General features: G+C 56.0%; 2 protein-coding genes across 2 annotated transcripts; one reads left to right on the forward strand and one right to left on the reverse strand.

The window, feature by feature from the left end:
• The first annotated feature begins 5,139 nt into the window (after nucleotides 1-5,139).
• On the forward strand, nucleotides 5,140-8,806 carry OAZ1 (ornithine decarboxylase antizyme 1). The gene is given in 6 exon segments (XM_079918924.1): nucleotides 5,140-5,371; nucleotides 6,787-6,844; nucleotides 6,846-6,932; nucleotides 7,335-7,507; nucleotides 7,941-8,026; nucleotides 8,252-8,806. Coding segments are annotated over 6 exon segments (684 nt in total). The 5' UTR covers nucleotides 5,140-5,225; the 3' UTR covers nucleotides 8,386-8,806.
• A 2,193-nt stretch (nucleotides 8,807-10,999) lies between these two features.
• Nucleotides 11,000-15,754, reverse strand: PEAK3 (PEAK family member 3; the record flags this gene model as incomplete). The annotated part of the gene is given in 8 exon segments (XM_079918721.1): nucleotides 11,000-11,134; nucleotides 11,136-11,166; nucleotides 11,168-11,340; nucleotides 11,342-11,508; nucleotides 11,511-11,730; nucleotides 14,150-14,308; nucleotides 14,310-14,721; nucleotides 15,351-15,754. Coding segments are annotated over 8 exon segments (1,425 nt in total). The 5' UTR covers nucleotides 15,479-15,754.
• Nucleotides 15,755-16,539: the final 785 nt, after the last annotated feature.

Consider the following 16,539-nt stretch of genomic DNA (forward strand, 5'->3'; position numbering starts at 1 on the left):
GCTGCCTGTGGGAAAGTAAATTCTTGTAACAGTTCTAGAAGCTCTTAGGTAATAGCTATTTCTTTGACCTAGAGATTTCACTTCTAGGAATTGATCCTAAGAAAGTTATCTAGAATGCCACAAATATGTATACACCAAGAGAGTCAACACAGCCTTTGTGTAATGACCACAAAAGCAAAAACTCCAAAGTACACAGCAAGGACCTACTGTACAGCATAGGGAACTCTACTCAGTACCTTGTAATTACCTATAATGGAAAAGAATCTGAAAAAGAATATAAATACATATGTATAACTGAATCACTTTGCTATATACTTGAAACTAACACAACATTATAAATTAATTATACTTCAAAAAATATATACATGAACAACATAAAAAGTAGCCCAGAGTTTGAGATAAGCCTGCTCCTTTCTCCCGTCACCCCCTCTAGTCCTTGGTCATGGTGTTTTTACGGGGCTGTCAAAACGCCAGGAGCATGTTAGGGTGTCCTGTACTTTATCACTCGGCAACAGACGTGTGTGCGGATTTGTGGCCAAATCCGGCCATTTGAGGCTGTTGTCCTTTGGCCCGGTTCTCACTGTAGGAAAAGTGGTCGTTTTTTGTTTACTTCCCTCTTCTGGCTGCCTCCGGCCTCTTGACTTTCTGTTTGGAGAATAAGGTTAGGAGAGAGGGCCAGGCTTGAAAAGGATGCTGAAGGCGGTGAAAGGACTTTAGCCCCTTTTATGTTTACTTTTTAGCAATTGATGACGAAAATTTTCAAACGGACAGAAAGGTCGAGGGACATCTACAGTGAAGGCCCACATTGCCGCCGCCTAGATTCTACAAGTCATCTTTTGCTGTGCTCGCTTTGTCCTGTCTTTGTTTACCCACCTTACTTTTAAAATTTCATTTCAAAGTCTACTGCAGGCATCAAACCCCTTTAGCGGGCGCACCGTTTACTGGGGATCCATAAATGTTTGTGTCTTTAATAGGGACTTTCCTGGCACTCCAGTGGTTAGGGTTCCACGCGTCCACTGCAGGGGGCGTGGGTTCAGTCTCTGGTGGGGAACTAAGACCCCATAAGCTGCGTGGCCAAAAAAAAAAAAAAAAATCATTTGACAAATGTTTGTGTCTTTAATGTGTCTTTAATGTTTGGATGAAATTCACTCGAGGGAAATGTACACGTCCCAACTGCACTGTAAGGTGGGTTTTGTCAAATGTGCCGAATGTCACCAATGGCCCATGAAGATGCTGAATGTTGCCCTCACTCCGTGTATGAGCTCCCTGGGGCGGCTGTAACAAATCATCATCAGTGTAGTGACTTAAACAACACAGATTTATCCACTCACAGTCCTGGAGGTTGGAAGTCCAACTCGGGCCTCATGGGGCTAAATCCAGGCGTGGGCCGGGCTGGTCCTTCCGGAGCCTCCAGGGCAGCAGCGGTTCCCGCCTTTTCCAGCTTCTAGAGGCGCTGCATCCCTGGCTCCCGGCCCCTCCTGCATCCTCACAGCCAGCAGGGCAGCATCTCCAGTCTCTGTCTCAGCCTCTGACCCTCTCGCCTCCCCGTTATGGGGACCTTGTGATGATGCTGGGCCCTCCCAGGGGATCCAGGGTCACCCCCATCTCAGGGGCCTTAACTTAACCCCATCTGCAAAGTCCCTTTGCCAGGTGAGGTGGCACATTCACAGTTCCCAGGACTAGGATGGGGAGGTGTTTGGGGGCTGTTACTCAGCCGACTACACTCCATGAATCTTTCTAAAAATCAGAGTGAGATCCGTGGCATCCTCCTGCCTCGCCATACTGATTTTAGCAGGACACCGGGCATGGGCCCTCCATCCTTGACGTGCCTGTCCCATGTCTTCTGTTATCCCTTTCCAGCAGCTCAGCTCTCACCTCCTCCAGGAAGCCCTCCCTGATGTCCCCCTCTCCCTCCCTGCAGTCTGGGGCCCTCGCCTCTCACAGACTCCCTGCTCCCAGTGAGGCACCGCCCCTCTGTCTGATTTCTTTCTTTTTTTTTTTTTTGGCCTTTTATTTTTTATTTATATATTTATTTTTTATTGAAGTATAGCTGATTTACAATGTAGTGTCAATTTCTGCTTACAGCAAAGCAATTCAGTTACACATATATACATTCTTTTTCATATTCTTTTCCATTAAGGTTTATCACAGGATATTGAATATAGTTCCCTGTGCTATACAGTAGGACCTTGTTGTTCACCCATTCTCTATATAATAGTTTACATCTGCTAATCCCAAACTCCCAATCCTTCCCTACCACATCACCCCTGTCACCTCATCTGATTTCTCTCTCCGTCCCCAGCAAGCCCAGCCAGGGTGGCTGCCTTGGGCACCCATGCCCACCCTGAGCCTTCCCCACTGTGTTCTGCTCAGTGTGTAGGTTCCCCCTTCCCAGCATGTGCAGGTGCCCCCAGATCAATGGGAGAAAGTAGGAGAAGGTGACACTGAGGGGGGAGACTGGATGATGTCTGGGGACTTCTGTGGTTGTTACACTGGGAGGGGGCTCCTGGCATCGAGGGGGTGGGGGCCAGGGAGGCTGTTCCACACCCCACGGCACCCGGGATGGCCCCGAATGTGGAGAGTGGGCATTCATTTCTGCCTCGAGAACCCAACCCTAGGACTTCCCTGGCAGTCCAGTGGTTAAGACTCTGCGCTTCCAAAGCAGGCGGCATGGGTTCGATCCTGCACGCCACGTGGCATGGCAAAAAAAAAAACAAACACAAAAAAACCCCACAAAAACAACCAACCCTGACTGCAGGCTCACAACCGAGATCTGACAGCGAACAAGGTTTTTGGTGCCAGATGAAACCTGGAAGGAGAGTCTGGTCTTGTTCAGAGTTTACAATCTTAGTGGCAGGTGCTTTGGTGCCCCCAACATGCACACACAGGGATAGAGCAGAGGAACACGGTCCCCATCGTGTGTCATCCTGTACCAGGTCACTCTCACCTCCCCAACAGCAGGCAGAGGGAGCTGTCCCTAGAACCGGAGCCCACCCTCCCCACGAGGAAGACGTGACACTGCTCCCCATATCCCCGCCCAGAGCTGGGGGCCCTCCAACACCTAGAGACCCCACGGTGACTTTTCCAGACACGTCTCACCCCGACCTCATGGGCACCCATTTTCTTCTCCACCCATTTTTTTCCCCCAGCTGCTGCAGTTTGTTTTTTTACCAAGAGGTTACATACTTTTCCCCTTTCCACCCACAGTGATTCCAAATTAAAGTGTGCTTTGGCCAGCAAGGGCGCACGGCCTGCTGATGAAGAAGGAACCTCCCACCCCAAGTCCTGGGTCTGGAGTTTCCTGCTGGCTCTCGTGGACTGCAGAGACCTGGACGTGGCCTAAATGTCATCCCCCAGAGACCGGCCTGGCATGCGAGGCATTCTTGGAGACATCTCCCTGGACCAGGGTCTGCGTGGCTGCTTGAGCCCACTGTGCTGACAGTCACCTGGGAGCCCTGTCACTCCCTGGCCTCAGTCATGGGGGGTAAACATGGCTCGACCCGGTGACCAGTGGCCAGCCATGGGCTGTTCCAGATCCTGGACTCTTAGCCCAGAATTGCCCGTCTGTAACACACCGGAGAGTTACCATGAGGCAAAGACCCAGATTTCGAAACCCATAGGCTCTTCCAGCCTCAAGAAAACAGAGCCTAAATAATGGTACACCAGGGACTTCCCTGGTGGTCCAGTGGTTAAGACTCTGCGCTTCCACTGCAGGGGGTGCAGTTTCCATCCCTGGTTGGGGAACTAAGACCCCACATGCCATGCGGTGTGGCCAAAAAGTTAAAAAAAAAAAAAGCATACTAGCCCCACAAATAGTGAGGACACTTAAGTGGCACCCTAAGTGGGTCGGTGGGAGTGAGCCCTGGCAGTAAAAGAAACATTGAAAACAATTAGAAAGTTAACCACAAATTCATCTGCTTTTGGTTTTCACCATGAGCGGCAATTCTAAGCAATGTCATTCATTAACTATTCTTTCTCTGGGAAATTTCTTTGGTTGGCCTAACATTTGCAATTATTACAGTCTCTGTTGAGTTTTAATAATGTACATACGGAAGCTGTAAATTAGATGTTTGTATTACTTATAAATGCTGTATACGTAAACAATAAATTCTGCATTCCACGTGGAAGGGTATTTGGAGACACACAGGGACTTCGCCACATGCTTTGGAGAGTAAATTTCTATCAGTTTTGTAATAATTCAAGGTCCTTTTGCAGAAAGTTTGTGCCTCTAACCCCAATGGACACAGTAGCTTGGAAATAAAAATGAGATAAAAAGGACAGGCAAGGATTGTAAAGACAAAGAAACAAGTAGGAGTTACTTCATTCCATGTAACTCTTCAGAGACTCTGTGCTTAAAACGTAAAAACATGAAACAAAGTGGGACCTGCGAGAACAATATTTTGCTTGGGGCAAATTTTAGTTCACACGTGAAATATCTTTGTGAGTTTATCTCCAAGGAAAAGCATTTTTGCTTAAGTCCAAATGTGATGCGAAATATTTTACTGAATTTGAATAATATCTTTGACATCGAAAGTAAACTGCAAATTGTTTTAACACGTGAAAGACCGAATCCAGAAAAACCATTATTAGGATCGATCATTATGAAGTTATTACTGAAAATAGTTGTGTTCTATGGGGCGGTGTGGGAGCTTGGACCCTTCTCTCCAAATACCCGGGAGCTTTGTCGCCCAGAGCCGCCCAGGATAGGGAGTCCTTTAGAGGGAGGGGACCTTGGGGAGGGCGACAGGGATCACCGCGGAGACGTAGCCACCGCGAGTCCCCCAAAAGCGGGCACAGCGACACGCCTCGGCCCCCAGGCCCGGCTGCGGGGAGGGGCGGGGCGGAGCGGGGCGAGGCGCGGCGCGGCCCGCGGCGCGCGTTCCCGACGCCACGCCGGCCCCGCCCCCTCCCGCGCGCCCGCAGAGCTACGACGGGGAGCCGGAGGGGGCGGGACCCGACGCGTCCTGCTCAGTCCGAGGCGCGGCCCCACCCCATGTCCCTCGCCGTCTGCCAATCAGACGCCGAGAGGGGCGGGCGCGCCTCGGCTTCCTGATGGCCCCACTCCCTCGTGCGGCCGCGTTCCCGCGGCGTGGGGGGGCGTGGCCTGGGCGCTGTGCGTATAAAGGCGGGCGGAGGCGGAGGCGCCATTTTGCGAACGGCGAGCAGCGGCGGCGGCGCGGAGAGGCGCAGCGGAGGTTTTCCTGGTTTCGGACCCCAGCGGCCGGATGGTGAAATCCTCCCTGCAGCGGATCCTGAACAGCCACTGCTTCGCCAGAGAGAAGGAGGGGGATAAACCCAGCGCCACCGTCCACGCCACCCGCACCATGCCGCTCCTTAGCCTGCACAGCCGCGGAGGCCGCAGCAGCGAGAGGTGAGCGCCCCGCCCCCGCCCGAAGCTTCCAGAAGCGCCGCCGCGCAGGCCCGCAGGGGCCTGGCCGCGGGGCGCCACGGAAGTCCCGGGAGCGCGAGGTCCGCCCCTTTGTCGAGGCAACAGTCGCGCCGGGGGCGGGTTCTCGGCGGGGTGGGGGCGGGGCGGGTGGGGGCAAAGGGGGTCTCTGATTGGATTGAGGGGCCCGCAGGCTACTTGGTCGGATTGGGGGAGGGACACGAGGATTTCCGGTTGGATTGGGGGTCGCCAGGGAACCTGGTTGGGTTTGGGGGGCACAGGAGTCCACAGTCCGGTCTGGGGGTGCGAGGTTCCGGGATCGGGTTTGGGGGGCGGTCGGGCCGGCGGGTCGCGGGAATCTGCGCTTTGCGGGCGCGGAGGTTGTGAGCGCTCAGCGGAGCGGCCCTTCCCCCTATCCCGCACCCCGACGTGGCCCCGGGACGCGGCCGCCCTCGCGGTCACTTTTCAGCCCCGAGGATGCGCGGAGCCGGGCCGCGCCACGTAGACGGCGCCCGGGGCCCTTCTCGGCGTGGCTGCCGGCCCGCCTCTCCCCTATAGGACGGCTGGTTCGAGGGTGGCCGGGGCCGGGGGTCCAGGTGAGCCGCGCTCGCCACGGATCGTGAGGTCTTAGACCACGGCCCCGGGGGTGCTCTCGCGCGGGCCCTGAGCCAAGATGCCGCCGCCCGCGGGTCGGGCGCCCCGGATGGGAGCCGAGCAAAATGGAGGCGACCGCGGGGCCTGTTGACACTGCGCAGCAAATGGCTGCTGGCGCTGCCGGCTGCGCGATTGTGAAAACCTCCCCCGGGGCCGAGGGCCGCTCTGCCGAGATGACGCAAGCGGAGGCCTCGGGGTGCGCGCGGGAGGGCGTCTGCGCGGGCCCGTCTCTCTGCGCCTGCGGGGACACCGAACGGGTCCCGCGCCTCCCGGCGGGTGCCGACAACGAAAGAGCCGCAGCAGGGGCTGCTTCAGTGGCAGGACGGTTTTGCTGGACTCCTAAGAAAAAGCTGTTAGAGGTTCAGGTCTGCTGGAGACTGCAAAGTGGAAAAGGGGAAGCTGAAGCGCTGGACTTAGAAGTGGGAAGTAGAACCTGGCGCAGGGCTGGATAGGGCGACACTTAGTGCTGGGCAGAAGAGGCACTCGGGACCGGTTGGACCTTTAATCGGCGTCACCACCCGAGGAGGTGGATTTGAGTGGTCTCTTGTTCCTGTGGCTGCTGACCCGACGGAGGCAGATGTTGATTCTGCACCCGGTGTAAACATTGCGCTTGAGAGAGGGAGGCGCGTTGCAGGGAGCTGGGCTCTGGTAGGCCTTGGTCTTCTGCTGGCCTTGCTGGGTTCGGGGCCCTGTCAGCGGAGGCGGGGCGTCTCCCCCAGTGCTGCTCACCAGCACCTTTTCTCCAGTTCCAGGGCGTCCATCAACTGCTGTAGTAACCTGGGCCCAGGGCCTCGGTGGTGCTCCTGATGTCCCTCACCCACCCCTGAAGATCCCAGGTGGGCGAGGGAATAGTCAGAGGGATCACAGTCTTTCAGCTAATTTATTTTACTCTGTAAGTATTCTTCTTCCTCGGACTTCTGGGTACCTGAGGTGGCGGAGGGGGAGAGTAGCCAGACCCACGAAATGTTTTATGCACCTGTTGTGTGCCAGGAACTCTCCACATGGTTTTCCTGAATCCCAGATGGAAGGAACAAAGGTGCGCACTGCAGCGCAGGCTTTGTCTGAGCCTGTAGTAGCTGTTGGCGCCTCATGTTTGCGCCTCAGCTTGGGGGTCCTGCTCTGGCCTTGGGCGGAACCACCGTTCCTCAGAGGTCCGGGAGGCCCCGCACCCCAACAGCGCTGCAGGGTCATATGGGTGCTTTTCTGGGTTTTCCAAACTGTCAGAGTAGCAAGGGGGAAGATCCCCAGGCTGTGAAGGCTGGCGTCCAAGGTTGGGTTTGGTCTTCTTCCACAGGATAATCGGCTGAATGTAACAGAGGAACTAACGTCTAATAACAAGACGAGAATTTTTAACGTCCAGTCCAGGCTCACGGATGCCAAACACATTAACTGGAGAGCGGTGCTGAGCAACAGCTGCCTCTACGTTGAGATCCCAGGCGGCGCTCTGCCCGAGGGGAGCAAGGACAGGTGAGGGCGGGCCTGTGTGTGCCTGGGGGGCAGAGCAAGGCAAACTGTGTTTGCACCTCAAAGTTGGACTCCAGAGGAGGGAAGCCTGAGTCAGGAGCCAGGCAGTGGTTATTGTTTCCGGAGTGAGGGTTCCCCTTTTAAGCAGTGGATCAGCAGTATCACCCAGGGGACTCCAGGGGCCATCTATGGTTGTCACATTGTGGGTGTTGCTCCTGGTGTCACATGGGTGGGGCCAGGGACACCCCACAGTGCCCAGGACAGTCCCCCAGAATGACCTGGCTCCAATGTCAGCAGTGGCAAGGCTGACCCTGGATTAGACCCGGGAGAGGCTGGTGCTCCCAGTATGCAGATGAGGCCACAGACAGAAGTGGGAGAGCTGGGCTAGGGCCCCTGTGGGGCGGCAGGGGCGCGGGCCCTGACGCTGGAACCTCAGCTTCGCAGTTCTCCTCGAGTTTGCTGAGGAGCAGCTCCGCGCTGACCACGTCTTCGTTTGCCTCCATAAGAACCGCGATGACCGAGGTGGGTGATCTCCACGCGGGGGAGAGGAAATGGGAGAGGCTGCCCACTGCCCTGGAGGCCAGGCCTAGGGTGGGGTCCATGCTGTCCGGGGGCCGCACCACACCCTATGAGCAGTCCCCTTGCCCTAGACTCGGGCCTTCTGTCTCAGGCGGTCCCTGGGCCGGCAGGGCTCTGGGCCCTGCAGGTGGACGGGGTGGTTCTGACCTGATGGTGTCTCCTCCGCAGCCGCCTTGCTCCGTACCTTCAGCTTTCTGGGCTTTGAGATTGTGAGACCGGGGCATCCCCTTGTCCCCAAGAGACCCGACGCTTGCTTCATGGCCTACACGTTTGAGAGGGAGTCCTCTGGTGAGGAGGAGTAGCGTGATGCCCCTGAGGCCCCTGGGGCTCGATTGCAGACCGCTCCGTGTGCACTTGCTGCCGTGCTTCGGGCGGGTGGTGTGATCAACTGCGCGCTGACCTGCGTCAGCCTGCTCACCTGCTGGCTTTGTCCGCATGTCGTAATTGTGCAAATAAATGCTCACTCCAAATTAGCCGTGTATTTCTTGAGGTTTAATGTTGTGTTTGTGATACTGAAGTGTTTGCTTTAATTCTAAATAAAAATTTATATTTTACTTTTTTATTGCTGGTTTAAGATGATTCAGGTTATCCTTGTACCTTGAGGAGGAGTTTCTTATTTGAAGTCTTTTGGAAACAGTCTTAGGTCTCTTAACTTGGAAAGATAGGTATTAATCTACCCTTCTATTGCTCTCAAAAATCCAAATAAAACGATTGCCCTTCCAAGACCTGTGTTGGCTCAGTGGTGTTGACAGGGGCGCTGTCCGAAATGGAGGGCAGGTGGAGGGGTGGCCAGGGGCCAAGGGGAGAGGGGCCTCAGGGTTGCCTGGGGTTCAGGGAGCTGTGTGAGCGTCCTGAGCTGAGTGACCCCCGTACACACACTTCCTTCTTTCTACAGAGGGGTGGGGAAGCCAAGGGCCCGGTCTCACCTCTGGCCACAGCCAGCCTTGGCCTCCTGTGGGCAGCCCGGCCCTGGGGCTCCACCCCGGCTGCTCCATACCTCGCCTTCCCGCCACCTCCTGCCCCACCCCACACCTTGGGCCATCACTCGCCTTCCCCAGTGCCATTCCCTGCGGTGGCTGAGGCCTGAGGCTGGCTGGAGTGGCCTGGTTCCAGTCTGAAGCTGTTTACTGGGTCCTGGGAAGTGGCGTGGCGTAGCGTGGCGTGGGGCGGGGCAGGGGCTGCCCGGGACTTTTCCAGCTTGGGGGTGGGGTGGTGTTTAGCCGTGGGCACCCCGCCCTTTAGCCTTTGTACAGTGTCGTGCTGGGGCAGGAGCGCTGCTGGTGGGTGTCCTGGCCGGGGCAGAGGTGGGGAGGTCTGAGAGCCAGAAGGCAAAGACACTGCAGTGGCGGGGGGGCTGGGGTGAGGTGGGGGGTGGAAGGCGGAAGAGCTGCGGGGCTGCAGCGCCACCTGCTGGCTGCATCTGCGAGCGTGGCCCGGCGATTGACAAACAGGCGGCCAAGCGGGTATCTTTTACTGAGGAGGATGGAGTTTAGGGGATTCAAGTATATTTGGGGGTTGGGTGGGCTATTCAGCTACCTGAGTGATAATGGGGTTGGCTTTCAAAGGTTTGGGGAGACAGCTGGACACACTCCAGTCCACGTCAGCAGGGCAAGGGCCGAGAAAGGGGTTTGGAGTCGGGGTGTTGGAGGAGGTACAGGAGTCTGAAGCAGAGGTAGAGGGGAGAGTGTCTGCAGTGGAGGGAACAATGGGCAAGGCCTGGAGGCCAGAAAGCACCTCCGCAGATGGCGATGTGGCAGGAGGGGCTGGCCAGAGAGCATGTAGAGCCTTTAGAAGAGCCCGATTGTACTGTGAAGGTACTAGGGAGCCATGGGAGAGGTCTGAGCAGGAGAGGGCCCTGGTCATACCTGGGGGTCAGAAAGTTTCCCCCAGGATCGCCATGGTAGGGTTGGGGTGAGTGAAGGGGCGTGACTGGAGACCCCAGGCTATGGCAGTGGGACCCCTCAGGGCTCCTATGTACATTTTTCAGAGGTATAAACCGAGACCTCATTCTCTCTCTCAGGTCCCCTGATGTGTACCACTTTGTTTATTCCATCAATTAAACGCCTAGCGTGTGTTCAGCCTGGCCCCTGCCCTCAGGGAACTCACAGCCTGATAGGTGAGGTGAACAGGTGACAGGTAAAGAGATGAATAAATACTTCCAGGTGGTGACAAGTGCTCGGGGAAGGCAGGGCGCGGAGCTAGAGAGGGCCCAGGAGGGGCAACTTTATTTGCTTAGAAAAGGTGAGTGAGATTTGGACAGTCTGGCAGAGGGAACAGGCCATGCAAAGACTTGGTGGCTGGACGGAATTTAGTGCCACAGAGGAACAACAAGGAGGCCACGGTGGGTGGAGGGAGTAGGGGGTGCAGGGCATGGGCACGTTTGGGCAGGTGAGCCCAGACCCCACTGGGGTGGGCTGGCTGTCTCAGGTTCCAGGGAGCCTCCCTCCTCCTGGAGGCCCCAAGCAGTTCTTGACAAGGTCGTTCACAGCACAAGGGGGTGTTCCAGGGCCAGGAATGCCTCTGATGCCACCATTCGGAGGAGTGTCCACACTGTCATGGAGACAGTGGCCATCAGACCCCAGCATTAGAAGGGCATCCTGGCTTCTGCTGGAAGGCGGTGGGAGCCGTTCTACCCACTGGGAGAGACATTAGCTGTCGGGGATTCCACACCTGGAAGAGGGGTGGGCATCTCTGGCATCAGAAAGCCTCAGCAGGCACTGGCCATTAGCCCCCAGCCCTGGAAGGGGGGCACCTGAATTCTTAGGGGCCTTGGGCCCAAGTTCTCAGCTGCATCCTCTGCTGGCCTCCTGGTTCCTGCTGGAAGGGGGCGTCCATCCTATCACCAGCCCCAGCCCTGGGAAGGGGGACCTGCCTCCTAGAGAGGCCCTGGAACAGGTGCATTGCTCACGGGAAGGATCAGTTACACAGCAGCTCCAGGGCGAGGTACAAGGAGTCCTCGGTGGCCTTGGCCAGGTATTCACAGCACAGCCAGTCTTCCAGGCTGGGCACCTCCCCACCAACGGCCCGCTCGGCTAGGTGCAGGACCAGCAGCAGCGCGGCGCATCCGCAGCCAGGACCCCAGCGGGCGCCCAGAGCAGCACCGCGCCGCGAGTCCCGGCCTCCGAGGGCTGCGCGCGGGCCAGCTGGGCCGCCAGGTGCTGCAGGCCCACGGCCAAGGACGTGGCCAAGGTTGCGCCCGGGCCAAGCAGCTCTCGGAGTGGGCTGCCCAGCTGCCGCGCGTGGGCGGCCGGGGGGCCGCGGGGGGCCGCGGCCGAAGTCCGCCAGGAGCAGGCGCTGGGGCCTGGCGGCTAAGCAGCCCCGCAGTGCCGCCAGCATCAGGTTCTTGGGCCGCAGCTCGGCCAGGGCCACAGCCCGCGCCTCCCTCCGGGCGCTCCAGGGCTGCAGGAGCCCCAGGGGCACGGCCTTGCGAACTCCTCGGGCGGCTGCGCGCCTGTCTCCACAGGCCACTGGACCACCGTGAGCTCCGGCATCTCCGCCGCCAGCGCCACGGGGCTGCTCCAGGGCGTCTCGGGAAGTGCGCCCTCGGGCGCCAGACCACACAGCTCCTGGTGGTTGAAATGCGGGGCCAGCGAGCCCTGCGGCCCTAGCCCACACGGGTGGGGCTTGTCAGCTCCTGGCTTGGGCACCTGCGGGATAGAGGGACGCTTCAGAGCTCCCCGCCACCAAACCAGCACAGCTCGCCCAGTGCCTCTACGTGTTCTAAAGACTTCCCACCCAACCCAACCTGCCCACCATCGCTGTATCCCTCCAGAAGCGGGGGGTTCGTGTTAATTCGGATGTTGGTCACCAGTATGATTTTAAGGAAAGCTACACCAGGGAGGATAGCGTTTAGGGGATCGGACTTTCCACTCTGCCAGAGGGGCGGATGCTTGCCACTTGGTAGCAAGGAAGATGACAGCTAAGGTGCCAGAGCTGGGCTGTCCACTAGAAATGCAACTCGGGCCATGGTGTCATTCAAATTTTCCAGTAGCCACATTTTAAAAAGTGAAAAGGAGCAGGTGAAAGTAACTTTCTTTCTTCTTAAAAAAAAAAAATTTACTAGTTTGTTTTATTTTTTAGATTCCAATACAATTGAAAACTTACAGGATTTGTCTTTGTCTTATTTCACTAAGCATAATACCCTCCAAGTCCATCCATGTTGCTGCAAATGGCATTATTTTGTTCTTTTTTATGGCTGAGTAGTAGTCCATTGTAGATATATTTCACATCTTTTATTGAGGGACGCTTAGGTTGCTTCCATGTCTTGGCTATTGTAAATAATGCTGCTATGAACACTGGGGCGCATATATATTTTCTAAATAGTGTTTTCAGTTTTTTCTGGATATATACCCAAGAGTGGAATTGCTGGATCACATGGTAGTTCTATTTTTAGTTTTCTGAGGAACTTCTAGACTGTTTTCCACAGTGGACGCACCATTTTACATTCTCAACAACAGTGTACAGGGTTCCTTTTCTCCACACCTTCGACAGCATTTGTTATTTGTGGTCTTTTTGATGATGGCCATTCTGACAGGTGTGAGGTGATACCTCATGGTGATTTTGATTTGCATTTCTCTGATTAACGATGTTGAGCATCTTTTCATGTGCCTGTTGGCCATCTGTATGTCTTCTTTGGAAAAATGTCTCTTCAGGTGTTCTGCCCAGTTTTTAAAAAATAAATTTATTTTTATTTTATTTTTGTCTGTGTTGGGTCTTTGTTGCTGCGTGCGGGCTTTCTCTAGTTGTGGCGAGCGGGGGCTACTCTTTGTTGCAGTGCGCGGGCTTCTCATTGTGGTGGCTTCTCGTTGCAGAGCACGGGCTCTAGGGGCACGGACTTCAGTAGTTACAGCATGCGGGCTCAGTAGTTGTGGCGCACGGGCTTAGTTGCTCTGCAGCATGTGGGATCTTCACGGACCAGGGCTTGAACCCATTTCCCCTGCATTGGCAGGCGGATTCTTAACTGCTGCGCCACCAGGGAAGTCCCCTGCCCAGTTTTTAATTAGGCTTTTTTTTTTTTGATACTGAGTTTTATGACCTTGAAAGTAACTTTCATAATCTATTTTATGTAATCCAATTTATCCAAAATATTATCATTCAACAGGTCACCAAATGACAAAAGTATTAGTGAGATGTTTTACATTATTGTTATTATTATTGATACTGAGTCTTGGAGACCCGGTGTGTATTTGGTACTCAGAGTATATCTCAATTGGCACCAGCCCCACTTCAAGCGCTCAGAAGTCACCCATGGCCAGCAGTTGCAGTACTGAACAGCAAAGCTCTTTCTAGAAAGTAGGGGAGTATCAGCCCTGGGGATTACATTTGAATCACCTTGGGGCAGGGGTTAAAAAGGACAGGTGCTGAGGTGGGGCTCTGGGAGTGTGATATTTAAAAATAAACTCCCCAGGGGTCTCTGAGATGGATGGAACCAGGACGGAGCTGTCAACTAAAGAACTCACAGCCAGCAGCAACTTACTCCCTCCATGCTCCGGTCTGTAAAATGGGTCCATGATAACACATTCTGCCGAATGGGTGAGGTTCCTCCAAAATGGTGATGTGTCTGACACTTGGTAGTCTGGTTTATTTGATGGGAATCTTTTTTTTCTTTTTCTTGGTGGTGCATAAAACAGAAGCATCTTATAACGAAACGTGGTGACGCTTGCATGAGGATTAGCTGAATGAAAGTGTCTAAAAGTCCTTAGAACAGCACAAGACATGAAGGAACAGTGCTCAGTATATTTTGTTGAAGATGATGATGGAAAGTGGGAGCTATCAGCCGGCTGTGGGTTTCTCGCGCCAGAATTCACGGGTGAGTGAGTTAAAATGCAGACTACTGGGCCCCTGAGAGTCGTGGGGGAGATTTTAACAAGACTCCCAGGTGATTTGAATGTAGGTCGCCCCACACCTGAGAAACGCGGTTCCAAGGGCTGACGGTGTTAGTTCGTATGTTGGTTGCAAAATAAGCAATTGGACCTCAGTCTAAAGAGCCCTGGGTTACGCCTTGGTCGGGACACTGGGGAAACCTCCGAGGAGGCGGGGCGGAGGCGGGGCGAAGGCGGGGCTCACCTTCGCAGCCAGGAGGTGCCACGCCTCCTTGTCCCTCCGCACCAGGCGGTGGTGGAGGGCGTCCCAGTTCTCCACGCAGGGCGAGCTGTCCAGGAGGCGGAAGCGGTGGCCGGGGCGGCAGGGGCCCGGGAGGCCCCCCAGGAGCCGGGCGTGCAGCCGGGGCGTACACGGCGCGGAGGCCCTCCAGCTGCCGGGCCTCCAGCGCGGCGGAGAGGCCCAGCTCCGTGTCCAGCGAGCAGCAGGGCAGCTCTGCAGGGCGACAGGCTGGCCCCGCCCTGTCGTCGCCTGCCTGGCTCTCGTGCACACTGCGGGGTCCCAGAAGGGGCTTCTGAGGCTGCCCTGCTCGAGTGGGGCCGGGGCTGGGGGACTTGTGGGTGGGCAGCGACTGGGCCCTGGTCAGGGTCTTCTTGGGCAGGGGCTGCGGGTCAGTAGCGGGGCGCTCAGATGTCGGTGAGCAGCAGGCCTTGGAGGGCAGCAGGCGGGCACGGGGAGGGAGTGGGGGAAGGGCGTGAGGACACACAGAGCGGGGTCCTGTGCGCATGGCTCCACCCTCAGCCATAATTCCTTCATCTCTAGAATGGAAACAATGGGGAGCTCCCTGGTGGTCTAGTAGTTAGGACTTGGAGCTTTCACTGCTGTGGCCCCGGTTCAATGCCTGGTCAGGAAACTGAGATTCCACAAGCCACGCAGCACGGCCGAAAAAAAAAAAAGGAAAAAATACCAACTCTAACTACCCTATGCCCTGTGGGGTAAGGATGCCATCTCCAATTTACAGATGAAGAAACAAAGGTTCAGAGGAGTGACAAGTCAGTGGCAGAGAAACATCTGGCTCAGCACAGGTGACCCCCACTTCCCTGTGTGGCTCTGGGCAGGTGACTGAGCCTCTCTGAACTCCAGTTTCCTCATTTTTAGAAGCTGGTTATCCAGCTGCTTTTTTTTTTAAACAAAGAGTTTTATTAAAGGTAGTTAAAAAGCTGCTATAGGACTTCTCTGGTGGTCCAGACTCCGCGCTTCCAATGCAGGGAGCACAGGTTTGATCCCTGGTGGGGGAACTAAGATCCCACATGCCGAGCAGCACGGCAAAAATGAAAAAAAAAAAACCAACAAAAAATCCCTGCTGTGATCTAGTTAAACCATCATGGGGCAGAGCGTTCCTTGCATGGTAATGAAACACTCAACCTTTCTGCTCTGGCTGCCTCACCGATCACCTGTCCCACCCCCATCCGGGGCCCCTCCCAGGCTCTCACTAAGGTTGCTGTACGTGGGCTGGGTCAGCCAGGTCGGGGCGTTGGCCCCGGGGGTCTCGGTGGGTGGCTCTGGGCTACTCATGCTGCTGGGGGAAGGTCAGAGTGCAGGGTATATGTGGGAGGGGCCCAGCACCTGCTGTGTGGCCCTGGGAGGGTTGCTTGACTTCTCTGGGCAAATGTCGCCCATCAACCTTTCGGGGCGGCGAGAAGGACCCTGTACTTTTGTGACATGGACAGAATGTCCAGCTGTAAGGACAAGACCTCAAGGGGGTGGGGGAAGAAGCTGGGGGCCGGTGACAATACCCAGGGAACCCATGCTTAGGCCTTGTCCCCAGAGCTCAGCCCCCTCAAGCTGTGTGGTTGCCAGCAGCAGCCTGGGCCCCAGCTCTGCCCCACCCAGATTCCAGGTTGCCCAACCTTGAAAAGCAGCTGCTTCTGCCCACTCCCTGCCGCAGTCCCCCTCTAGGAGCGCCCTAGCTTCAGGACTGGAGTGACCTCGGGGCAGGGGGATCTTGGGGACAAACTCCCAGTAGCTGCAGCCCCTGGCCTCCCGGACTGTCTGACCGGTTGCTGGAAATGCCCAGGCAACTGTTAGACCGCAGGCCCCGGCAGGAGGGGAAGTTTTCTGCGTTACTTCCCCATGAAGGCCACCCGGTTCCAGGGCTGAAAGCGGGTGGCAGGAGATGGGAAGACGGGCGGAGGTCCCAAAGTTTACCCGAGGTGGGTGGCAGAGGGGAGCCCTGAGAGGTGGGGAGGATAGAGACTTTTTAGACTCCCCCGCCTTTGGGGAGGGCAGGGAACCCCAGCAGTGACTGTTTAGGGAGAGATTTGACCAGGTGACCCTTTCATCTGTGGCTTTCACTTTCCCCAGAGCCACTTCCGCTTCTGCAGGATCATCTGAGAAGCCTCCACTGCGCGTGCCCCCACCTCTGACCCATCCCAGGACCCTTGGCAGGTACTGCTCCATTTGAGCCCCAGCTCCGCTCTGACTTGCTGTGTGATGTTGGGTCAGTCACCACCCCTCTCTGTTCCAGCAAATAAAGAAAAGTGGCTCCTGCTTGCTGCCTCCTGACAGCCACAGAAGCTGGATTTTTCTTTAAAAATTTAATCAACTCATTTCCCTTCCCCCCACCACCTTAATGC

This window comes from Stenella coeruleoalba (assembly GCF_951394435.1).
Source record: "Stenella coeruleoalba genome assembly, chromosome: 3".
Lineage (NCBI taxonomy): Eukaryota > Metazoa > Chordata > Mammalia > Artiodactyla > Delphinidae > Stenella > Stenella coeruleoalba.